The sequence below is a fragment of the Bos javanicus genome, chromosome 20 (genome assembly GCF_032452875.1).
Source record: "Bos javanicus breed banteng chromosome 20, ARS-OSU_banteng_1.0, whole genome shotgun sequence".
NCBI classification, from domain to species: domain Eukaryota; kingdom Metazoa; phylum Chordata; class Mammalia; order Artiodactyla; family Bovidae; genus Bos; species Bos javanicus.
In genome coordinates this window covers 13,765,436-13,791,678 of record NC_083887.1, presented here as the reverse complement: position 1 = coordinate 13,791,678, position 26,243 = coordinate 13,765,436, and the positions used below count along the sequence as shown (strand labels likewise).

Here is a 26,243-nt window from a genome sequence, read left to right as displayed (position 1 = left end):
AGAAGTAAGTTTAAATTGGTTTACATTCATTTACCTAAATTAATAAATAAAAATACTATATATAATAAATATTTTTTATGAATATATATGCAATATGCTGCCATGTGACTGTCTCACCATTAGAAGTCTTCAACTAGAAGCAATTCTGCCTTCTAAAATTCACTGAATCAATTCAACTCAAAATTTTGATGTATACCTACAATACGTTAACACAGCTCAAAATCAAATATACAGAAATGAAGAGGATATATCTTTGCCCTCTAAACATTTGCTCTCTAATAGGGAAATAGATATGTAAATAAATAAACAATACAGTAAATGCAACAGTGGAATTATCAAGAGAAGAGGTAACATAGAGTAAGGTATGGTTAACCCTAGGCAGAGCGGTCTAACAGAACTTTCTGTAATAGACAAGTTCTTTCTGTCTAATAGAACTTTCTGTAATAGACAAGTGCTGCCCAATACAGAAGTCCCTAGCCACGTATGACTAAAGAACATTCGAACATATTAGTGCAATTAAGGAACTGTATATTTTATTTTACTAACTGTAATTAATTTATATTTGAATAGCCAAATGTGGCTAGGAGCTACCATATTGGACAGCACCACTCCATAGGCCATGGCAAAGAAGGGGAGGTTGAGGAGAGAAGAAACTAAGAAAAATCTTCCCAAAATATGCAACATCTAACAGGGTGTTGAAGGATGACTAGCATTTGACCAACTACATAAGGCAGGAAATAGTCTATGCAGAGGAAGGAGCACATAAAAGCATGCAGAGATATCCCAACATAGCATTTTTAGGAGGTCAGTAAATTTCACATTACATGTGCATAGAGAATAAAGAAGAAGGATGGGGTAAGAAAAGTGAGGATAATAAAGTTAAAAGAAAAGAGAGAGCCTATACTATAAAAGATCTGAAGTGTCATTCAGAGAAGCTCAAATTTGATCATGTTGGTAATTTGGAACTAGTGAACACAAAGCAAGAGTTGGATGATTAATTTCATATTTTAGAACAATCCTTTTGGCAGAAGACTGGAGTAGAGAATGGAAATGGGAAGACAACTGCAGTTATTAGTGTACTAGTTCAGCAAAAGTTAAGACTCTGGATGCAAATGAAGGAAGGAGCGAATGAGCTACTTTGGAGACATATCATAAAAGAAAACAAAGAGGAAGATTCCCTGATACTTACCTTCAGATACTGGTAACAGGGAATAAAGCACAGAGAATCAGACCCAGAAAGAAAGAATGGGCAGAAAGAAAGGGTGTGACTGTTTTTAATCCTGATAGCTTGAGCTTTAGATCACAAACTGCAAGCTGAGATCAAAGATTTGTGCAGTTCACCAAAGAAAGAAGAGAGGTGTCTGAATCTGCAACTAGGAAAGGAAACAGAAATCAGGCTATATTTGAATCTTCTGTGAGATGCAGCCAAACACATCAGTGTCTGAACTGAATAACAATGTGGTCTGCTCTCTCTGGACCTGCTGTCTGATTATCAGGGCATAACTAAAGAAACTCCAGCAGAACAAAGCAGCTGGCATCATCATGTTTTCAGACACGCTCACTTTCATTACCTTGTTAGAGCAAGAGCATGAATATAACTTGTGCTCTTTTATAGGAAAAAATAGCCAGAAAAAAATTTACAGGTATCTAACATTTCACATACTGTATATTATATATATTTATATATATATATATACACGTTATAGCAAAAACCTATTCTGTAGTATTCTACCTACAGCTAGAAATTACACTGTTTTTGGAAGAAACAAATATTGAAAGCCTATAACTATATATATATATGTGTGTCTATATATTTACTCCTTACAACTACTCTATGAAATGGTTAGTATCACCTCTATTTTACAAGTGAGGATATTGAGGCTCAAAACAGTTTAGTAAGGCTACCCAAGGTCACAAAGCTGCTGCTGCTGCTAAGTCGCTCCAGTCGTGTCCGACTCTGTGCGACCCTATGGACAGCAGCCCACCAGGCTCCTCCATCCACAGGCTTCTCTAGGCAAGAATACTGCAGTGGGTTGCCATTTCCTTCTCCAAGGCTTAACTGAGATTCAACTCCAAGTTCAACAAACCATCAAATCCACCTTCAACTCAAATTCCCATCAAGTGAGAGGCCTTCCAGATAAATTTTCTCCATCATGTTCCTTCTCATTCCTGATATTTTTAATTCCAAGTCCCAGGGAACCTAATGACTACATGCTGCTTACGGAGGTGGAAGAAAACAAAACGTATAACAATGTGGTCTCCGTTTCCATCTTTCTGGGAGCTCATGCTGTCTCTAAGCATTCCTTGGTACAACAACCTGATGCTTTCTAATTTTCCTGTTAAATTATGCTCTCTGACATAAAATACATTCCCCTCTCCTCTGTTTACCTTTGTTCTACCTGTTCATCAAATCCACCTTCAACTCAAATTCCCATCACGTGAGAGGCCTTCCCGATAATTTTTTTCCGTCATGCTCCTTTTCTTTACCAGTATTTTAATTTCATTTATTGCTTCAGTCATTCAACCAAGTATCCATCCCCAAAACATGACACGACTCTGGGTAAGGTAATGTACTTAGCCCTGAGGCTGTACAAACAAAAAGACCTGTAAGAATACAGATGGCCCCTGACTTACCATGGTTTAAATTACAATTTTTGACTTTACAATGGGGCAAAAGCAATACCCATACAGTAGAAGCCATACTTCAAATTTTGAATTTTGATCCTTTCCTGGGCTAGTGATATGTGATATGAAACTCCCTGGTGACCCTGGGCAGTGACAGCGAGCTTCAGCTCCCAGTCAAGCCTGTGATCATGAGGGTAAACAGCTGATAAACTTACAACCATTCTGTACCCATGCAGCCATTCTACTTTTCACTTTCAGTACAGTATTCAATAAATTACACGACATTCAACACTTTTACTATAAAACAGGCTTTGTCTTAGATGAGTCTACCCAACTGTGAGACTGATACAAGTGTTATGAGCATGTTTAAGGTAGGCCAGGCTAAAATGGGTCAGTAAATTAGGCGTATTAAATGCATCTTCAACGTACGACATTTCCAAGTTTATTGGGATATGATATCACAAGTTGAGAAAGATCTGTACTCTTCAGGGATGGAAAACAGAAAACTAGCCAGTTTCATATGAAATACCATTTCATATTATAAAGTACTTGGAAATGTTTTAGACCTGTAAATCATTTGCTGTTTTATGTATACAAGTGTTAATCTAAGTGTCTGGTCACTACAACATCACTGGAAATTCCTTATATTTCTTCTATGTCTTCCATGCATCCGACAAAAACTGGCTACACTCTGGTGAGGTACAGCGCTGAGTACTATAGGGAATACAGATAGATACAAGATACAATATCTGCCCCTCAGCTGAAGTAAACAAGCATGCATATAATTGGGGCTTCCCTGGTGGCTCAGTGGTAAAGAATCCGCCTGCAATGCAGGAGACAGAGGAGATGCTAGTTCGATCCCTGGGCTGGGAAAGTCCCCTGGAGGAGAGCATGGCAATCCACGCCATTATTCTTGCCTGGAGAATACCATGGACAGAGGGGCCTTGTGGGCTACAGTCCATAGGATCGCAAAGAGCTGGACACAACTGAAGCGACTGAACATGCATCTATGCATATAATTACAAGGCAGAACATATATGGTAAACTTATGTAAGTGTTATACATCATGGTAAGTGCAAGGAACATAGACAAAAAAGTAAAACTAAATCATAAGTTTTCAAGAAAGGATTCATGTTTTCCTGGTATCCGAGCTGAGCCTTAAGCATCAATAGAATCCTAAAAGGCCCCAAATAGACAATTAAGTCTAGAAAACAAAGACATGCTTAAGAAATTTACCAAATGATCGTTTTCTAACATATAAAAAATCACTTATTAAAAAGTAAACTTTGGTTCATTCTAGCAAGTTTAACATGTAAACAATATTTTGATTAATAATGAACTGTGAAAATGAGTATCAAAAGAAAGATTTAGATCTGCTATTCTGAACTTCGAACTTCTGGCAGCCAGCTGGCTGAGAAAAATGGCAAGGAGTAGTTGGCAAGACTACAAGCTACTGAGATATTTATAGCCACCAGAGTCTAAAAAAATCCTAAAGCTTTCATATTTGTAATAAAAATACAAATAAAGTTTTCTAATTATTTAATATTAAATTTCATACACTATTACTGAACTTCTCAAGGAAGAAGATACTACTCAAATGCAAAAAAAGAAGCATAATTATTCATTTCAACTTAACAATAATTAAATGAAATACAAAATGGGAATTGTCAAGAATTTCTCTTATTACAGAACTAGTGAATATACGACTATTAACAAATGGTAATCTCATTAAAAATAATTTATTTTGCCTCCAATTCATCATATTTATGGTTAAGAGTATATGCCTTACTGAGCTCTATAAATAACCTATTTTCCGTTAACATTTATATCTGGTCACAACGTTCTGTGACAGTATTAAATGTATTTATTTGAAGATTTCATATGCTAAATGAAAACCTGTCCAGTCATCTGATTACAAAGAATAAAATTCAAATAAGAGCAGAGTTTGCAGAATTAATTCTCCACAAATTATTTGGATTTTCTATTTTTCTGACCTGAATTATTAGAACAGGTCAGTAAAGCAATTTTTTGTGGAGAGAGAAAATGTAGGCTTTCAGTATGGCCAGATGAAATTCCTTATGGATCCAACTCTCCCAAAGGTAACAACTATAAATGTTGGACAACACAAAAACAACAATTAAGGTGGCCCAGGTGCCTATGAATAGGAAAATGCCTAGACAAACTGTGATGCAGTCAAAGAACCAATACTCCACAGTTAAAAAGAAAGAACCACTCAACAATCAGGCTGAATGCCAAAACCATTATTTGATCAAAAAAAGTCTCATACACAAGGATATGTACGGTATGATTCCTTTTTTATGAGATTCTAACAGAGACAAATATTGTCTATGGAAAAACAATAGTTTTCTCCAGTGAGTGTTTTAGGCACCTGACTCTGAAGGGCAGGTGGAACTTTCTGGGCTGGTGGCAATTTTCACTATCGTGACAGGGATGTGGAGTTATATAGGTGTATGCACTTGTCGATACTCAGTGAACATACATTTAAGATCTGTGCTTTTTATTGCATGTAAATTTTACCTCAAAAGAAAAGAATGTAAAATACTGAACTCTACTTAATGATATGCATACTAAAATATTTAAGGGGAAAGTATACCAATAGCTGCAGTTTACCTTGAAATGTATCAAAAATATTGCTATTGCTATTGCTAAGTCACTTCAGTCGTGTCCGACTCTGTGTGACCCCACAGACAGCAGCCCACCAGGCTCCCCCATCCCTGGGATTCTCCAGGCAAGAACACTGGAGTGGGTTGCCATTTCCTTCTCCAGTGTGTGAAAGTGAAAAGTGAAAGTGAAGTCGCTCAGTCTGTCCCACCCTCAGCGACCCCATGGACTACAGCCTACCAGGCTCCTCCATCCATGGGATTTTCCAGGCAAGAGTACTGGAGTGGGGTGCCATTGCCTTCTCCTATCAAAAATAAGAGAGGCACAAATAGATGAATAAATGGGATATAGCAAGTAAACTAAAAAATTAGTGGCAAAATCTTGGTTGGACATATGTATATTCACTATAAACTTTCAATTTCATATGTCTTCACTAAAAATGTTTGAGATCCCCCCAAAATGGAAAAAAACCCACTAGATTAATTCAGAACAAGTCCTATAAGACTAACATCATTTCTTTTCTATTTTAACAGGATTACTACCAGACTGGTAACTCAGAGAAAAATAACTGACAAGATATTTGGATCCCAATAAATTTGGATCTCTCTTCATATTCTCATTAAAGCAAACCCCCAGATTATATAAACAATAATGATAATAGCTATTGCTGTGTACAACACTCTTTACTAGACACTATTCTAGCACTTCATATGTACTATTTAATCTCTACAACAATATGATAAGATAAATACTATTATCCACAATTTTACCAATGGGGAAACTAAGATGTTAGGGTAATTTGCTCAAGGTCACATACATGTAAGTAGAAGAGCCAGAAAGTGGAATTCAAAGATTGTGGGTTAGAACCCCGGTTCTTAACTACTTCCCCATGGCTGCTCCCCTAGCTGGCTCTGTAACTCATACAATGTAATATATGGTGCTCTTCTCAAATTTGTGGGTGACATGAAGCTAGGACCAAAAGCAAATACATTACAAATTATCCCAAACGATTAAGGAACATATAAATAGAAGACTAGAACGAGATAAAATGCTATAGGGATAAAATATAAGATCCTGTATTTGAGTCCAAACAACCAACTTTATCTCCTGAGACAACACTGGTGCACAGCAGGTGTTGGGCAAGAACCAGTCAAATGAACATACAACTGAGTGGCAGGATAGAGTGTGTGAAAAAGGAGGACAGGAGTCAATAAGCCAAAAGCAAAATATAAATTTAGTAAAGAATGCTACAAAACACTAATATATAGGGTTTTATAGAGGTAGATTAAATGAGAACCCTAGAAGACTGTTTTACTCAAGCCAATGCCAGATATGTTAACTTCTGGGAAGTACAGAGTAATAGATACAGGTAAACTGGAAAAATTTAGAGCAGAAGTGCAGGATTTAAAGTGAGCTATGTGAGGTAAAATTGAAGAAGCTGTGAACATTTGATGTGGAGAAAAGAACTCAAATGAGGATAGTAACAAAGTTCAAAAATGTAAGGGTACTGTCATGAAAAAGAAGAATCAGTTATTCTTTAACCGCCATTAGAATAAAAATAAAGTCAACTGAGAGAAGCTACAGAAGCTACAGGGAAAACAAAATCAGCATCAACAAGGAAGAATTTCCCAACAGACATAACCACAAAAGAAAAGGTATGGGAGAATAGACATCTCAGAAGACTATGAATACCCTAAGTATGATTAAAAAAAAAACCTCAATGAAAGATTGGACCAAATTAACATAAAGATTGCTTTCAAGTCCAATATTTAGATAATAAAAGGTAATTTTTATACATCTCAGTCATGAAAAGCTTCAGATTGATTCAAATGGTTATACCAGTAACCAAAATAGACTTGGCATGATAAAATTTAAATGTAAAGGAAAAATAAGAAACTACAAGTTATCTGCCAAGTCTGTAAACAGAGCTGTCAGCCTAAAAACACTGTAATAAAATACAAAAGAAAAGAAAAACAAATATGTTTCCAGTGGTCATGTATGGATGTGAGAATTGGATTATAAAGAAAGCTGAGTGCCAAAGAATTGATGCTTTTGAACTGTGGTGCTGGAGAAGACTCTTGAGAGTCCCTTGGACTGTGAGGAGATCCAACCAGTCCATCCTAAGATCCAAGCAGTCCATCCTAAAGGAGATTAGTTCTGGGTGTTCATTGGAAGGACTAATGTTGAAGCTGAAACTCCAGTACTTTGGCCACCTCATGTGAAGAGCTGACTCATTGGAAAAGACCCTGATGCTGGGAAAGATTGAAGGCAGGAGAAGAAGGGGATGACAGAGGGTGAGATGGCTGGATGACATCACCAGCTCGATGGACGTGGGTTTGGGTGAACTCTGGGAGTTGGTGATGGACAGGGAGGCCTGGTGTGCTGCGGTTCATGGGGTCGCAAAGAGTCGGACACGACTGAGCGACTGAACTGAACTATATAAATATTTAAAACTTTCACACGTGAAAGACATTAAAAGGCAAACAATAAGCTACGCAATTAGGATACAGAGGTTCAGCCTTAATACACAGCTACAGTGTCCAATACGGCAGCCAGAAGTCACAGTGTTGCTGTTGCTGTTGTCCAGTCACTGGGCCGTGAACGACTCTGCGACCCCATGGACTACGGAATGTCAGGCTTCCCTGACATTCACTATTTTCCAGAGTTTGCTCAAATTCATGACCATTGGTGATGCTATCTAACCATCTGCTGCCTACTTCTCCTTTTGCCTCCAATCTTTCCCTGCATCAAGGTCTTGTCCAATGAGTCGGCTCTTCATATCAGGTGGCCAAAGTACTGGAGCTTCAGCTTCAGCATCAGTCCTGCCAGTGAATATTCAGGGTTGATTTCCTTTAGGATGGAATGGTTTGTCCCAGGAGTCTTCTCCAGCACCACAATTGGAAAGCATCAATTCTTTGGTGTTAGCCTTCTTTATACTCCAATTCTCACATCTGTACACGACTACTGGAAAACCAATAGTTGCTTTGATAATCGGACCTTTGTTGGCAAAGTGATGTCTCTGCTTTTTAATATCCTGACTAGGTTTGTCATAGCCTTTCTTCCAAGGAGCAAGTATCCTTTAATTTCATGGCTGCAGTCACTGTCTGCAGTGTTTTTTGAGCCCAAGAAAATAAAATTTGCCACTGTTTTCACTTTTTCCCCATCTACTTGCCATGAAGTGATGGGAACGGATGTGCCATGATCTTAATTTTTTGAATGTTGAGTTTTAAGTCAGCTTTTAAACACTCTTTTTTTACCCTCATCAAGAGACTCTTTAATTCCTCTCTGCTTTCTGCCATTAGAGTGGTGTCATTTGCATATCTGAGGTTATTGATATTTCTCCCAGCAATCTTGATCCCAGCCTGTAATTCATGCAGACTGGCTTTTCTCAGGATGTACTCTGCATACAAGTTAAATAAGCAGGGTGACAATATACAGCCTTGACATACTCATTTTCCAGTTTTGAGCCAGTCTGTTGTTTCATGTCCGGTTCTAACTGCTGCTTCTTGACCCGCATACAGGTTTCTCAGGAGACAAGTAAGGTGGTCTGGTACTCCCATCCCTTGAAGAATTTTCCACAGTTTGTTGTGATTCGTGCAAAAGCTTTAGCATACGAATGAAGCAGATGTTTTTCTGGAATTCCCTTGCTTTTTCTATGTTCCAATTGATGTTGGCAATTTGATCTCTGGTTCCTCTGCCTTTTCTAAATCCAGATTGAACATCTGGAAACTCTGGGTTAACATACTGCTGAAGCCTAGCTTATAGGATTTTGAGCATAACCTTGCTAGCATGTGAAATAAGTGCAACTGTACAGCAGTTTGCACATTCTTTGGCATTGCCCTTCTTTGGGATTGGAATGAAAACTGACCTTTTCCAGTCCTGTGGCCACAGATGAGTTTTCCATATTTGCTGGTATTCTGAGTGCAACACTTTCACAGCATCATCTTTTAGGATTTGAAATAGCTCAACTGGAATTCTATCACCTCTACTAGCTTTGTTCATAGTAATGCTTGACTTCACATTTCAGGATGTCTGGCTCTAGGTGAGTGACCACACCATCGTGGTTATCTGGGTCATTAAGAACTCTTTAGCTCTTTTCTTCTTGGCACCTCGGAGGCTGTCGGCTGCTTCAGAATGAAGCTGAACATCTCTTTCCCGGCCACTGGCTGCCAGAAGCTCATTGAAGTAGATGATGAACGAAAACTTCGTACCTTCTACGAGAAGTATATGGCCACAGAAGTTGCTTGCTGATGCTCTGGGTGGAGAATGGAAGGGTTATGTGGTCCGAATCAGTGGTGGGACCGACAAGCAGGGTTTCCCCATGAAGCAGGGTGTGTTGACCCATGGCCGAGTTCGCCTGCTACTGAGTAAGGGGCATTCCTGTTACAGACCAAGGAGGACTGGAGAGCGAAAGCGCAAATCTGTACGGGGTTGCATTGTGGATGCCAGTCTGAGTGTTCTCAATTTGGTCATCGTGAAAAAAGGGGAGAAGGATATTCCTGGACTCACTGATACTACAGTGCCTCGTCGCCTGGGTCCCAAAAGAGCCAGCAGAATCCGCAAACTTCTCAATCTCTCTAAAGAAGATGATGTCTGCCAATATGTTCTGCAAAAGCCCCTAAACAAAGACGGTAAGAAACCTAGGACTAAAGCACCCAAGATTCAGCGTCTTGTGACTCCACGAGTTCTGCAGCACAAACGCCCGCGTATTGCTCTGAAGAAACAGATACTAAGAAAAATAAAGAAGAGGCTGCAGAATATGCTAAACTTTTGGCCAAGAGAATGAAGGAGGCCAAAGAAAAACGGCAGGAACAGATTGCCAAGAGACGGAGGCTGTCCTCTCTGAGAGCTTCTACTTCTGAGTCCAGTCAAAAATGAGATGTTCTAAGAGTAACAAATAAATAAGATCAGACATCAAAAAAAAAAAAAAGAACTTTTTAGTATAGTTCTTCTGTGTATTCTTGCCACCTCTTCTTAATATCTTTGTTTCTGTTAGGTCCTTGCCATTTCTGTCCTTTATTGTGCCCATCTTTGCATGAAATGTTCCCTTCATATCTCCAATTTTCTTGAATAGATCTCTAGTCCTTCTCATTCTATTGCTTTCCTCTAGAATGAGGAAAAGCATTGTTCTTTGCATTGTTAACTTAAGGCTTCTCATCTCTCCTTGCTATTCTCTGGAACTCTGCTTTCAGTTGGGTATGTTTTTCCCTTTCTCCTTTGCCTTTCACTTCTTTTTTCAGCTATTTGTAAGGCCTCCTCAGACAGCCACTTTGCCTTCTTGCATTTCTTCTTCTTATGGATGGTTTTGGTTACCCCCTCCTGTACAATGTTATGAACCTCTGTTCATAGTTCTTTAGGCACTCTGTGTATCAGATATAATCCCTTGAATCTATTTGTCACCTCCACTGTATAATCATAAGGGATTTGATTTAGGTCATACCTGAAAGGCCTAGTGGTTTTCCATACTATCTTCAATTTAAGTCTGAATTTCGCAACAAGGAGCTCATGAACTGAGCCACAGCCAGCTCCAGGTCTTGTTTTGGCTGACTGTATAGAACTTCTCCATCTTCGGCTACAAATATAATCAATCTGATTTTGGTACTGACCCTTTGGTATTGACCATGTGTAGAGCTGTCTCTTGTGTTTTTGGAAGAGGGTGTTTGCTATGACCAGTGTGTTCTCTTGGCAAAATTCTGTTAGTCTTTGCCCTGCTTCATTTTGTACTCCAAGGCCAAAGTTGCCTATTACTCCAGGTATCTCTTGACTTCTTACTTTTGCACCCCAGCCCCCTATGATGAAAGGACAGCTTTTTTTTTTTTTGGTGTTACTTCTAGAAGGTCTTGTCAGTCTTCACAGAACTGTTCAACTTCAGCTTCTTCAGCATTAGTGGTTGGGTCATAGACTTGGATTACTTTGATGTTGAACAGTTTGCCTTGGAAATGAGCCATGATCATTCTGTTGTTTTTGAGACTGCACCCAAGTACTGCATTTTGGACTCTTTTGTTGACTGTGAGGGCTACTCCATTTCTTCTCAAGGATTCTTGCCCACAGTAGTAGATATAATGGTCATCTGAATTAAATTCAGGGTTCGAATCTGGTTCTTCTGCATTGCAGGCAGATTCTTTTACCATCTGAGCCACCAGGGAAGCCCAGACAACAAAAGGCAAACTACCAGTCACATATGCCTATTTAAATTTAAATTAATTTAAACTCATCTTAAATTCAGTTCAGTTCAGTTCAGTCACTCAGTCGTGTCCGACTCTTGGTCTTAAATTAATCAACCATTAAAATTTTAGTTTCTCTATTGCACTAGCCACATTCCCAGTGCTCAACATCTACTGCAATTAGTGGCTACTCTACTGGACAATGCAGATACAGAACATTTCCATCACTGCAGAAAGTTCTATTGGAATTTTAGTATCTAACAGAATAATTTAGTGCAGGGAATTCATTACATAGCTAATAGAAGAGCTGAGATCCCTAACAGGATGTTGTGCAGGAATCCAGAGATTAGCAACAGCAGAAAGCCACTACCATCCCTAAGACAGAACAGAGTGCACAGCCCAAAACCTAATGTCACCTGGCACAAGCTGGGACCATAGCAGATATCTTAGGTGGGAGCAGGAGACAGGAAGAGAAGCAGCCTCTGCTGGATGAAGACCCTGATGGAAAAAGAGAGGACTTCTTTTTCCCTTCTCCCTTCCTTCTGCTCTCCATTTCCTGCCAGTACCTGCATGACTGAACACAGAGGTGTGAAAGGCACCTAGGAAATGCAGACCACAGTGGTCAAACCCTCGTGAAAAAGGAAAGAACAGGGAAGGAAAGAAACAAATCTGAGGTCAAACAGCCTGAAGCCTGCCACAGATACAAATAGATAATTTAGAGGTGGGGATCCCACAAATGGCCAACATTTGAAAAATGTCCAGCCTCACCAGTAATAAAATGTAAATGACAACACTCTTAAAACAAGAGTAATATTAAATTAGTAATAATAAATACTAATTCAAATACACAGCACTGATAAGGGTGTGGTAAAAACAGACACATTCATATATCCTAGGGGAGGAAAAGAATTTTCAAATATTTTCAAAGAAGCTGAAATAATTTTGAAATTAGCATCAACAAATTTTTTAACATTTTCCATACTTTTATATACTGTTAGACCAACTGAGTACATTTCCAAGGATAGATCCAAAGTCTAGAAAATCTTAAGTCCAGAAAATAATTTTAGAAATAAAGATGTTCATTGCAGCTGTATAGTATTGGGAAAAAATGGACAACTTCAATGTCCATCAGTAGGTCAAGAGTTAAGCAAAGTAAGGTACATTCATCCATTTATTAAAAAATAGTCCTGTTCGTTTGCCAGCCACAATGAAAGGTACTGGAAATATAAAAAAGATTAGGAAGTAATAGGAGACAAATTCATATCTATTTAATATTTATGAAGGATTTAAATAAACTAAGGACATGTTTGTGATATGCCCAGTGAATAAAAGATGAACCTGAAATTGATTACACTTACATCAAACAACATATGCCAACAGGTTATTAGTAACAGCAGTTGCCTGTAAGTGGTAAATTCATGAGTTTATTTTCTCCCTTCTTTATACGTTTCTAAACTTTCAAAGTTTTCTAAAGAAACAAATTTTACAGAGCTATAAAAGACTCCTTCAGAGCTATTAATGTAAATGTTTAGGAACTGTAAACCTGCCACAATCATGCTAGTTTACCTGTTACAATAATAAACTGCATTATTTGAATCCAATTCTATCGCCTGTGTGTAACAATCCACTGCAGCAGCATAATTTTCTTCTTTCATGTGATTATTGCCTAAAACAAAGTAATCAACAGGCACAGTAAGTGCAAGATACAGGAAAAAATGTAAAGTCTGGAAGATAAATTTTAATCATAAAAAATTACAGTAATACGAAGGACAATAACATGATTTTTCAGTCACACTGGAGATAAATTTTATATAGTACTGTAGAGCTGATTCGGAGAAGGCAATGACAACCCACTCCAGTACTCTTGCCTGGAAAATCCCATGGATGGAGGAGCCTGGTGGGCTGCAGTCCATGGGGTCGGACATGACTGAGCGACTTCACTTTCACTTTTCACTTTCATGCATTGGAGAAGGAAATGGCAACCCACTCCACTGTTCTTGCCTGGAGAATCCCAGGGACAGCGGAGCCTAGTGGGCTGCCATCTATGGGGTCACACGGAGTCGGACACGACTGAAGGGACTTAGCAGCAGCAGCAGAGCTGATACTCCTTAGCCTTCAATGTGTTTGAATGATTTTGAAGTGCAGAGTCTTTCAAAAATATTAATGTTTGAATATCTTATAAAACCAGACTTCAGTAAGTGAGTAAATGCTACAGTAATGATTATCTCTTGGCAAAATCTAATCTCTTCTCACTTTCCTTATCTTCATCTCCCTCTTCCCTTTTAGAGCTGCCCAACCCTCTTCCAGGTGGACCACCCTCTACAATCTCTATCTCAGTCTGGACCTGGTTCTCCATTCCTTCCCTGTCAAAACATATACCTGTTAATGAGCAAGCCCTCCAAACATGCTGTGGGGGTAAGCTAGAAAAACTAACTGTGTCAATATGTTATTGGCAGATAATATTTTTTTTATGTATCCTTTCCAGAGATAGATTCTTTTTTAAAGAGGATTACGGGAGATTAATTTCTAGAAAGACAGCATTTCAGATACCACAGCTAAACCCACAGGATACTGATCTTCAGGAAGGGCATCTGCAGATACATCTGGCAACAATTTAGCTACGTTAACAACTGCTCAGCAAAATAAGGGATTACCTGTGGCTATCTTCTGTACTCCATTAAACAGAAAAAAAGCGATATGCTCACTTATAATAACCAATGCTCAAAAATGGAAATTTTTAAAACACTGGGATTAGAAGGAACGATTTATATAACAAAAGCCTCTATTATTTCTTCCAGTTATCTCTAAACTAGAAGCTCTCCTATTAGCCTTTTTTTTTTTTAACAGATCATTACATACTTAATGGGAGAAGAATGTAAATTTGCAGAGAACAGGAAGATTAAAGGAAAGACATCTAAAATCATACAAAAGTTACTGCAAATTTAGAAGCGGAAATGGATATAAAGAATGATTGCTAAATGGATATAAAGTGATTTCTACCTGATTTCTCTTCGGGATGAGAAAAATGTTCTTTAGTTGTGGTGATGGCTACACAACTCTGTTAATCTACTAGAACCAATGAATTCATACATGTCACAGTGTATCATGTGGTATGTTAATTACAGCTCATTAAAGCTTTTCTTTAAAAGTCAAAAAATTAACTTAAATCCCACCATCCATAAGAAATGAGTATAAAGCCTCTAAGGAAGAGAAAAGGATTACATAGTTTTCATGATAGTAAGAAATTAACAATATTAGTACTTTAACTACTCAGTACTTAAATAGATTAGCTTGTTCTGTGTAAAAGATTTAAATTTTCTGGGTTTTGTGGATTTTCTTTTGGATCTTTGTGTCTTGGCATGACCTATCTTGGGTTGTATTAAAACCTATAGTATGTCTTTTCCCATAAGCCACATCAAGTGTATAGATACTAAAATGTATCTATATACCTATATAGACAGATAGTGATATTAACGATAAAAAGATTCAAGTCAAAAAATATTCAATATACAAAAACTCAGGACACAGATATTTGTGAAGATACCTATAACTAGGCACTGCACAGCACACTTAGACACAGTACTCTCCTGTCTCCTTTATTCCTCAAGACAGCCCTTTGAGATATGTCTTTACTTCTATAACAAGGCAGGGAATGACAGCAATGAACACTTACTGGTTTTGTCTGATCTTTTTGCAGCTTTTCAGAAGCAAAGCACACAAAAATATTTGAGAACAACCTTCTGGGAAGGTACTAGCTAGCTAGAAACCTTGATTAACACAGGTAAGTATAACATGCAGCCTGGAATAACTATGCTTGACCATCTACCACAGTCATCTGTTTTCACATGAATAGCAAAATCTGTATGACAGCTGCTTTAACTTTAGAGGTAACGTGTCTTAGATGTGACATGTCCTGGGGAAAGCAAAGGATCGGAGCTTTTGGTCAGAGGTGAAACCAGTTAAGTAATTCAGTCCACCCATGCTGCTATGGTAAACAAGCCTCACTCTGCAGCTCCTTCCAACCCTCAACTTACTAACATTCATTCTATCAAAACAAACTCAAGGAAATGCAGCCTCCCAGTGTTCTGCCATGCAGATGGAGTAAATGTGAGGGACAAAAAATAAAACTTCAGTTTGCCATTTAGTACTAGAGCTAAAGCAAGAGAGCTGCAAAAGCAAAATGTTTAGCGAAGCATATAATATTATACATCACCAAGGATTTCACACACTACAAAAGTCTAAGTGGAAGGAAAAAAAATTAGATTAAATTGCTTCAATTAGAATAATATATGAAAATGCATTTGTATCTAGATAGTTTAAATTCAGTCATTGGGGAACACTGTAATTCAAACAGCAATGAGGATCTATTACTTTATTCTATGGGTGATTTATGAAAGTCCTAATTCTAAAATTTTAAGTCACTGTAGTAATAAGATTTCTTAGAGAAAATAAAAAATTGAAAACTGAACACAGCACTTTCTAATGTAATCCAAAGAAGATAATCACACAATAGTGAAATTAAATATAGACAAAGATACAAAGACAGTGTTACTTAGGATTAAAAAAATTATCTGTCTAGGTAAGTAAATCATGGTCACACAGTATCATGGAACACTTATGCAGCCATTAAAAACACTGCTACTGCTACTGCTAAGTCACTTCAGTCGTGTCCGACTCTGTGTGACCCCATAGACGGCAGCCCACTAGGCTCCCCTGTCCCTGGGATTTTCCAGGCAAGAACACTGGAGTGGGTTGCCATTTCCTTCTCCAATGCATGAAAGTGAAAAGTGAAAGTGAAGTCGCTCAAGTCGTGTCTGACCCTCAGCGACCCCATGGACTGCAGCCTACCAGGCTCCTCCATCCATGGGATGTTCCAGGCAGGAGTACTGGAGTGGGTGCCATTGCCTTCTCCGATTAAAAACACTGATTTAGTGTAATTTATAGACCTAATAGAGAGAACCATGCTTGAAAAATGGGAAAAGCATATTCTTTTTCGTATCTACTTTTTAGACACCAACTGATTTTTTAAACAAAAACTCAACTGTCCTATTCAGAGTATGAACTAAAAAAAAAAAAAAAGGCCAGAAAATAAAAACATTTTTGTACAGCTTCTGAACATCACAAATTCCCTAATAACTCTCTGCCCATTGCGCAGGGTCTTTTCCGACTCTCATTCACTGGTGAAGATCAGGACTCTGCCCTATAGCTCCTTACTAGAAATCTTATAGGCCTGACCAGGCTTGCCTCTATAGCTTAACATAACTGACCATGATGGAAAAATTGAACCCAGAGTCTCAATGCTGACTTATTTATAAAAATCAAGTATGCTTCAATAGCTTCCCTTGTGGCTCAGATGGTTAAGAATCTGCCTGCAATGTGGGAAACACTGGTTCAATCCCTGGGTCAGGAAGATCCTCTGGAGAAGGAAGTGGTTACCCACTCCAGTATTCTTGCCTGGAGAATTCCATGGACAAAAGAGCCTGGCAGGCTACAATCCATGGGGTCACAAAGAGTCAAATATGACTGAGGAACTAACACTTTCACGTTGAAGCTTTCTATAGCCACTATTAGAAAATTTAATAACACAGTAATCAAACATGCTAGCATACATTAACACATGTCAAAGAATTCAAAAACACTAAATACAGGAGAGTTAAAAACAATACTGAAAACCATTTTCATGTCTTTTATTTAGCATAAAGAATTTGGGATCCTAGAGTACATATAGCAAACGCAGGTACAAGAATCACCCCTTAAGTGATTTGTTTTGCAAGTTTTCCTCACAACAGATCTGCTTCTCTTGAAACAAGCCATACTTGTATCGTTCACAAGCTATCTGTATTTCCAGGCTTCTTCCCTATCACATTCACTTCTGTTTCACAAATGCCACAAGGACGTACAACAATCCGGTCTTGGCAGTATAAACCAGAATCTGACCAGTTCATAGTCACTTTCCCTAGCACTGCAGAAACTTTTATTAAATAAATAATTTTTCTATGAAACATTTACCTTCATCTTTCAACTGGTCAGCTTTTCCCATATCTTCAGGCACAGAGTTTGAGAGAGGCAGAATGTCATTCTGCAATTAAATAAAATACAATGCATTTCATTCATAGAGTCATCCCAGAGAACTGTAAGTTACAGTAATTATGACTTAACCATTATTTAGTACATCAACTATAATTTCATGTCATGAAATCTACCATCTAACTAACAGTGTTAACAAGAAATAGGGGAAAACTCCCCTCACATATGTTTATTAGAAAAATGAATATGTGGAATTTTTCCAGAAAAAAAGTGAACAACTATGAATTAATTTTTTTTATTTGCTTTCACTATATCTAGAAATCCTACTTCATGAACAAAGAATGGAATTGATATACAAAGAATAGTAATAAAAATATGTTCAAGGGATTGTTTAGTGAAAATTCAGAAACATAGTGCTAATATTCTAAGAGAAAACCTGCTAAATCAAATTCACAGATACCAATAAAACATTTATAATATGATCCTGTTATTTAAATATATACACAAATATTCATACACATGCTGGCTGAAAATCAAACAACAGTAAGGTACACACAAAAAGTTAACAGTAGGAATATTTGGAAGTAAGATTTTTCAGTCTCTTCTTTACATCATTCCATACTGTTTAAACTTTTTAAAACAACGGTCATAAAATCCTCATAAGATAAAAAACAGTATAAGATTCCTGCTTTTAGCACCTACTATCATCCTCAAACCTCTTTTGCAATAATAAAGTTCAAACCAAAGTGCTTATGAAAACTAAATAAAAATTTAGAAATGTCTTGAGTGGTAATGGAAATACAATGTATTTTTCCATTTTTGAAAGATTCTTTTTAAATTGTGTTGTTTTTAAACTTGACCCTGAAGTTAATAAATGTTTATAATTTTCAAAAAGGCATAATTTGGAGTCAATATACCTATGATTCATATTTAAAATACATTCACCATTACCTTTGTTTTGACTAAAATGGCAATAAACTTAACACTAGAAATACACTTTGTTAATTATACACAAATCTTCACAGGTACAAAATCACTATAAGGTATATAAGTTGTTCTTATTTTTTTAATCTTTATCAATCAGTTTTTCTAAGTAAAGTTTTAACATAAAAAAGTACAGAATCAAATAGGAACATTAATAAGTAGAGATCACTACTTAAAATTGACTGTTTCAGCTCCTCAGGATGTAAGTGTAGTTCAAAGATGCATTGTTGCCCTGCAGTACTTGCTTTTAGAGTTCCTTCCATTTCAGATCTCCTAACAAGCCTAGGCAGTTTATGTGTGAAAAAGTGACTCTGGGGGGTCAAAAAATGGCATATTGAAAAATGGGTTATAGTCCATTCTGTCTTCTAAATCCTTCTGAATGATATTAATGAAATTGCCACAGTTCCACAACTTTGAAAATTAATTCTCATATTCATGAAAACATTTGAGCAGTACACAATGTGAGGACACGTATTATCTACTTTATATAGAAGGAAAGAATCCATTTAGTATATAAACTTAATTGGGGAGGAAAGCAGTATCCTAAAAATAAACTGTCCAACATAACAACCAAGTACAATTGGAACCGCAGTGATTTCTCTAATTGTAACAGTCTTGCTGCTGCTTCAAACAAGTTTTAGACTTTCTCTGCCACACCCTGCTAACAGACACCTACACAAGGAAGTCACACCTGTTAATAGGACTGTGAAAGGACTGATACCACAAATAACCCCATGTAGATACACTATGGAGCTGGTTTTAAGAAACTATATATTTAAAATAGTAAGCAACAAATTTTTACAAGTAAATCCAATCAGAAATAGAAAAAAAAAAAAAAGCTCTATTCAAACAGAATGTAAAAATCAATCTGAGTTTCCTGGGAAGAAAAATAGTTTTGATCTCTTCAGTACATCTCTTCAGTGATGACAGGAGCAAAAAGAGTGAGCAAATCCAAGCCCTGTCTCAAGCACAAGCCTCTTCTGCACGTTGGAGTAAAGGTCAGCCCTGCCACTGCCATGCCCAGCCTCTGAAATAGGGCTCCCAGAAGAGGCCGTGAGCCCAGACAGCGAAAGAACCACAGAAACCAAAGAGAAGAAAAGCACCACGGAGACATGCCACTAGCTCCTTACATCTTCTCAGATGATTGGAATTCATCTATTTGATGAATTAATGTGTAACTGTATTATCCTTTTTCCAAGTATAAAAGGAGGAAGCAGCTTACTGCCAAATCACCATTTTCAATGCAACTCTAAGGACCTCTTCCCAGTGAATTCTACAAACAGTGTGTGTGGTATTCTCAGCAATGTCCCTGCCAGGCTGAAGATACCCTGAATGTTTCAGCTCCTCTCCTGAGTTCCTCAATCTGTACTGAAGCTTGAATACACAGTGAGAACACTAAATGAGATTCACGTGGCACCAAAATGTAATGAAAAATCACATGGGAGGTCCTGCTGGGGCCCTAAACTCACCAACCTTAAGGTTTTTCAATCTTTTCATCCATATTTCCTGAAAAGGTCAGAAACCAGAGAGCATGTAAACAGTCCCAGGGAGCAGGGATCGGCATCCTTGGATTTCAGTCTTGGCTTTGCACACTGACCACAGACCCTTTCCCTGTTTAAAGAGCCCCATTAATGGCCAAATTTGCTAAAAAATCTGTCTCAAAATGATGATGCCTCTTTTATACAGTTTCTTCCTAAACATTAAGATTTTTATTTTTAATTTGTATTTCACATTTTAGGGGAACATTAATTCAGATGTCAGAAATTTAAAAACACCCAAATACTATAAAAGACTTAAGAAGTCAATTAAGATATATCATTAAATATAAAAGAAGGTGAGACGATGAGTAGAGTTACTAACATGAAAATCTAATGCACATTAAAAGTTACATTTTTAGGTCCCAAATCATATCCATGTGGACCAACTATCTTATTTATACCCAGGTATATAAATATACCTTATTTATATAAGAAGTTAGTTACCTAAGCCCGGCCCCTCAAATATTAACAATCCAACATAATACTGTAGTCACACTTAGATAATCCCATACTGATGAGAAAAGGATGCACGCTTACCTTACAGAAGGAATTTGTGAACATTTCTGTCAAAGGCTGTGAAACTGCGAGATGTGTGTCTTCTGCACTGATTTTAAAAACTGTCTCCAAACACTGAATTGCAACTTGAAATAAATTTTAATAGTGAAAAAAAATTAGCAATCTAAAAAAAGAAACATTTTTTTTTTCTGGTGGAAATCTGCACTCTTCAATCTGTGGTAATTCAGCATTTTGATCACAGAACATAAGGAAAACTAAACGGTTCAGCTGCATAGAGATTTCTGTTTATAGACCAGCTACTGAGGGAAGACAACTTGGCTTCTTTTTCTGCACTTTAAGAAGAATGTTACCTAGAATATAATTTCTCAATATGTGTATTACATCATATTCTTTTTAAAGCAAGTCATTAACAACATATTCCCCATTACCAATATCTTAAATAAAACTTAAAAAAACTATTTTTTAATGTGAAAAATAGAATTCTCAATCTGATTAAAAATAGTAAGAGACATAGTCTCTGGCATGTAGGAACTGCTAAATATTATCCTGATGTACTTACTTAGGTGAAGATAGTTTGGCTTTTAAAAACTCATTCAGGTATGCAAATTTACCAAGCACCTGCTATGTGCAAGGTGCTCTTATAAGGTGGCAGAGATACAACAGTTAGCACAAAAATCACAACCCACATGATAAAGCTTACCCTTAATAGAAGGAGGCGGAAAAACACAACTGTTTGTTTTTAAACCACTCTACTGAAGCATGATTGACATATAAGAAAGTGCACATTTTAATGAGCTTGTCCCCTTTACTGGTGTGTTTGTGTGTGTTAAGAACACTTAACACAAGATCTACCCTCTTATCAAATTTTTAAAATTTATTTCTAATTAGAAGATAATTGGTTTACAATATTGTGTTGGTTTTTGCCACACAACAACATGAATCAGCCAAAAGCATTCACATGTCCCCTCCCTCTGGAACCTCCCTCCCACCCCCGATCCCAGCCCACCCCCGTATATTGTCACAGAGCACCAGGTTGAGCTCCCTGTGTTATATAGCAACTTTCCACTAGCTGTCTATTTTACATATGGAAATATACATGTTTCAATGCTACTCTCTCAATTTGTCCCACCCTCTCCTTCCTCTGCTGTGTCCACAAGTCTGTTCATGTCTGTGTCTCTATTCCTGCCCTGCAAATAGATTCATCAGTACCAATTTTCTAGGCTCCATATATATGCAACATTTGTTTTCCTCTTTCTGACTTACTTCACTCTGTACAACAGGGTTCATCCACCTCACTAGAACTGACTCAAAGTTGTTCCTTTTTATGGCTGACTCTCTTACCAAATTTTAAGTACAATCCAGTTAGCCCTCTGCTGAATAGATCTCCAGAACGTATTTATTTAGTATAGCTGAAACACTGTACCCTTTGACCATTACTTCCCCATTTGCTCATACCCCAGCACTGGCAACCACCACCGTGCCCTCTATTTTTACGCATTTGACTGTTTTAGATTTCACATTAAAGTAAGCACAGTTGTTTTAATAAGTAAATTTGCTGCCAAAATGTTTAGTGTTCAACACTAACACATATTTAGAGAGACATATGGTTTAGTAAAAAAAAAAAAGCCACCACAGCCTTGGAACTCAGGACTCTCATTATCATTATTAACCCAGAAAATAAAAATCTAATAACCTGGGTACAACAATTTATCTCACTTTTACCTCGATTCTCATTTATGAAACAGGAATTATTACATATGGTCCTCCTTTCAGGAATAAATCATAAAAATCTAGAGAGACTCTGTATACAAGTTTGCTCCACTCTTACACCAAACAGTAAGAGTCTGAGACTGATGATGATAAGGACAAGCAAAGAATTCTATTCAATGATACCACATCCCATCTATAAAGCACCTTATACTAAAGCTTCCATATGCCAAACACCTGCCATCACCACTTCTAATTCTTTTGACACATCTATTAGATGAAGGGGAAAAGAACTCCACCTATTAGAAATTAAGATACAGACTAACTAGGATGCCCAGGATCACTGGATTTCATTCATCAGTTCAATTCAGCAAATATTTATTGAGCACCTATCATGTCTCAGGCCCTTTTTATATAACAGTGAACAGAAAAAACTCCTGACCTCTCAGGGCTGTCATTCTACTGGGACATGGAGAAAAAGACTGTAAACAAAAAATGATAAAAAAGTAGAGCAGGGCAAAAAGGATGGGAATGCAGAAGGAAGAGGAGGGAAGCGGGCTCCAGGTTTAATGGAGTGCTCAGCGAAGGCCTCATTCAGAAAAGAGGACCTGGAGATGGGGATATTAACGTTATCCAGGGGAAGAACATGCTAGGCAGAGAAAACAGATGTAACAAAAGTCTTTATTTATTTATTTGATATGGACCATTTTAAAGTCTTTGTTGAATTAGTTACAACATTGCTTCCATTTTATGTTTTGGTTTTTTGGCCCCGAGATATGTGGGGATCCCAGCTTCCAAATCCGGGATCAACCCACACCCCCTGCAGTGGAAGGTAAAGTCTTAACCACTGTACCACCAGAGAAGTCCCTGCAAAAGCCTTTAGGAAAGAGGATTTGGTGCATTCAGAGTGAGAAAGCTAATTTGACTAAAGCCAAGTGAGAAAGAGAAGGAGTCTACGAACTGACATAGATCTGACATAGTCTGTTTTAAAGGATCACTGGTGGCTGCATTAAGAAGAGTCAATGAAGCAGCAAATATAGAAGCAGAGAGACTAGTTAGAGGCCATCACTGTAAATAAGTACTTAGTTCTATCCATAGGTAATATTGGTGGAGGTGGGAAAATGTCAAGATATATTTGGAAGGGACAGCCAACAGGATTTATTGAATAATTAGATGCAGCGTCTAAGAGAGAAGAGTTCACAATGATAAGAAAACTTTTAGCCTAAGCAACTGAAAAGATGGAATTAGGGAACTGAGTTAGGGAAGTTGTGAAATAAAACAGATTTTGGGTGGGAGGAGTTCAGTTTTGGAAATATTCAACTTGAGATGCCTGTTAGACATACAAATGAAGATAGCTAGTAGGCAGCTGGATGGAGAAGCCTGGAGTTCAGAAGAAAGGTCTGGGCTGAGGGTATACATTTGACAGATATCAACATATTAAAAAAGGATACTTAAAGCCAAGAGGCTGAACTATAACACCAGCAAAGTGAGTGCAGATAATGAAGAGAAGAAGATCAAGCACTGGGCCCTGGATATATCCAGGGATCAAACCCAGGTCTCCCGCACTGCAGCCCGATTCTTTACCAGCTGAGCCACCAGGGAAGACCAAGGATACTGGAATGGGTAGCCTATTCCTTCTCCAGGGGATCTTCCCAACCCAGGATCAAACCAGGGTCTCCTGCATTGCAGGCAGATTCTTTACCAGCTGAGCTACCAGTATATTCCATATACTGGTATACTAGTATATTCCAGGTCAGGGGAAAGAAGAAGAATCAGCAAAGGAGACAGAAAAAGAGCATACAATGAGATCAGAAGAACACCAAGAAGAGTATGAGGTATCCTGGAAGCCAAGAGAATAAAGCATAAGGAGGGAGAGGGAATGAGGGAGCCATCATCAATTTTATCAGAGACTGCTAAGGGAGATGAAGACTGAAAACTGACCACTTGAACTACATACCACAGAAATCACTGACGACATTGATGAGAACCGTATGAGTGGACAGATGGAGGCAAAGGCCTATCTGAGGTGAGTTTAAGAAAGGACAGGAGAGGAATTGCAGAAAGCAAGTACAGACAATTCTTTCAAAAGTTTTTCCAGCAAAAGGGAGACAAAAAAAGTAGGACTAGTTCAGTGGGGAAAGGGGTGGGCAGTAGTATGGCAAGAGTAATTAGTTACTGGTTTTGATTTTTTAAGAAGGGAGAAAGTTTATATTCTGATGGAAATGATCTAGAAGAGACTGAAAATTTGCTCATGTAAGTCAAGGAGGGTAAAATAACTACAGTGAGAGCCTGGAGTGGGACAGACAGGATGAGATCAGGTCTGCAGGTAGAGGGGTTTCATTTAGAAAGGACAATGGATAGTTCATCTGTGGTGTCCTGGGCTTCTGTGACAGAAGGTCTGGAGATTGGGACGTTCAAGATCAAGATGCCAGGAGATTCGATGTCTGGTGAGGACCTGCTTCCTGGTTCACAGACAGCACCTTCTTCCTTTGCCCTTACATGGTAGAAAGAGTGAGGGAATTCTCTGGCGGCACTAACCCCAGTCACGAGGAGCCCACTTAATACCATCACACTGGGCATTAGGTCTCAACACAAATATTTACTCCACAGTATATGGTAATAGGCAGACAGAGTATGTGTGTATCAATGGGGGTGGCAGGTAGACGGAGCAGAGGGAGTCTATGGAATGTTCTTATTACTTCAATTTCTTGATGGAATAAGAAGCAAGGACATCAACAAAAAATGAGTACAAGGGAGAAGATTTGCAGTTTTGAGAAGGCATGAAAAAGTGTTAAAGTGGTCATCTAGGAGAGCACAAATGTGAATGCACTTGGAACAGAGGGCAGCATTAAAGGTTCACTTGAGGCTTGTGGTCATGAATTCAAAGTAGGACTAGTCAGTAAGGTTGTGCGTCATCCCATCTATACACAGTCACAGAGATAGGGGCATGGAGTAGGTGGAGGGTTGGATTTAAACAAGGTAGGGTTTTGCAAGAAAGGGAACCATATACACCAGCGTGATTATAATGATCAACCATGGACTTTAAGCTGGGGGAGTGAAGTAAGTCAGAAAGAGAAAAACAAATATTGTATATTAACACACATATATGAAATCTAGAAAAAATGTTACTGATGAACCTATTTGCAGGGCAGGAACAGAGACATAGATATAGAGAATGGACTTGTGACCTGGGGTGGAGAAGGAGAAGTTGGAACAAACTGAGAGAGTAGCAGTGACATACACACACTGCTGCTGCTGCTGCTGAGTCGCCTCAGTCATGTCTGACTCTGTGTGACCCCATAGAGGGCAGCCCACCAGGCTCCCCTGTCCCTGGGATTCTCCAGGCAAGAACACTGGAGTGGGTTGCCATTTCCTTCTCCAATGCATGAAAGTGAAAAGTGAAGGTGAAGTCGCTCAGTCGTGTCCGACTCTTCGCGACCCCATGGACTGCAACCCACCAGGCTCCTCTGTCCATGGGATTCTCCAGGCAAGAGTACCAGAGTGGGCTGTCAGTGCCTTCTCCAATATACACACTACCATGTGTAAAATAAATAGCTAGTAAGAACCTATATAGCACAGGGAGCTCAGCTCAGTGCTCTGTGATGACCTAGATGGCGGGGGTGGGGGTGGGAGGGAGGCTCAAGAGAGAGTGGAGATATATATATACATATGGCTGACTCACATTGCTGTACAGCAGAAATTAACACAACATTGTAAAGCAATTATATTCCAATAAAAAAATAAAGCAAAAAAAAAGAAGAAGAGGGGTGTGGAAAGATAAGGGATCAACAGCGTGGAGGTATTGGTAGGGTCAAAGAACTGATGGAGTATGAATTCTGTGAGTGAGTTGGAAAAACAGGCAGTGGAAGTGAAATGTTTAAGACAGAGTTTATGGAGAATAACAACAACATGGCCTAGGGAAGAGTTTCTCAACCTTGGCAACTGATATTTTAGACTAGACAACTCTTTATTGTTAGGGTCCATCTTGAGCATCTGTGGTATCTTTATTTGTGACCGTTACCAACTAGATGTCAGTAGTACCAGCCCCACTCCCATCATA

The 26,243-nt window shown here is 38.2% G+C and overlaps 1 protein-coding gene and 1 pseudogene across 3 annotated transcripts in view; one reads left to right on the top strand and one right to left on the bottom strand.

The window, feature by feature from the left end:
• The window catches only part of SGTB (small glutamine rich tetratricopeptide repeat co-chaperone beta), a 47,134-nt gene that overhangs the window by 17,463 nt on the left and 3,428 nt on the right, over positions 1–26,243 (bottom strand). For all 3 annotated transcript variants that reach the window (XM_061393424.1, XM_061393422.1, XM_061393421.1), the window contains exons 3-5: positions 20,498–20,601; positions 17,421–17,490; positions 12,978–13,077 (exon numbers count right to left, since the gene is read on the bottom strand). In XM_061393424.1, coding sequence (XP_061249408.1) covers positions 12,978–13,077; positions 17,421–17,490; positions 20,498–20,601 — 274 coding nt within the window. The remainder of the gene's footprint in view (positions 1–12,977; positions 13,078–17,420; positions 17,491–20,497; positions 20,602–26,243) is intronic.
• LOC133233522 (small ribosomal subunit protein eS6-like) lies at positions 9,360–10,140 on the top strand (annotated as a pseudogene).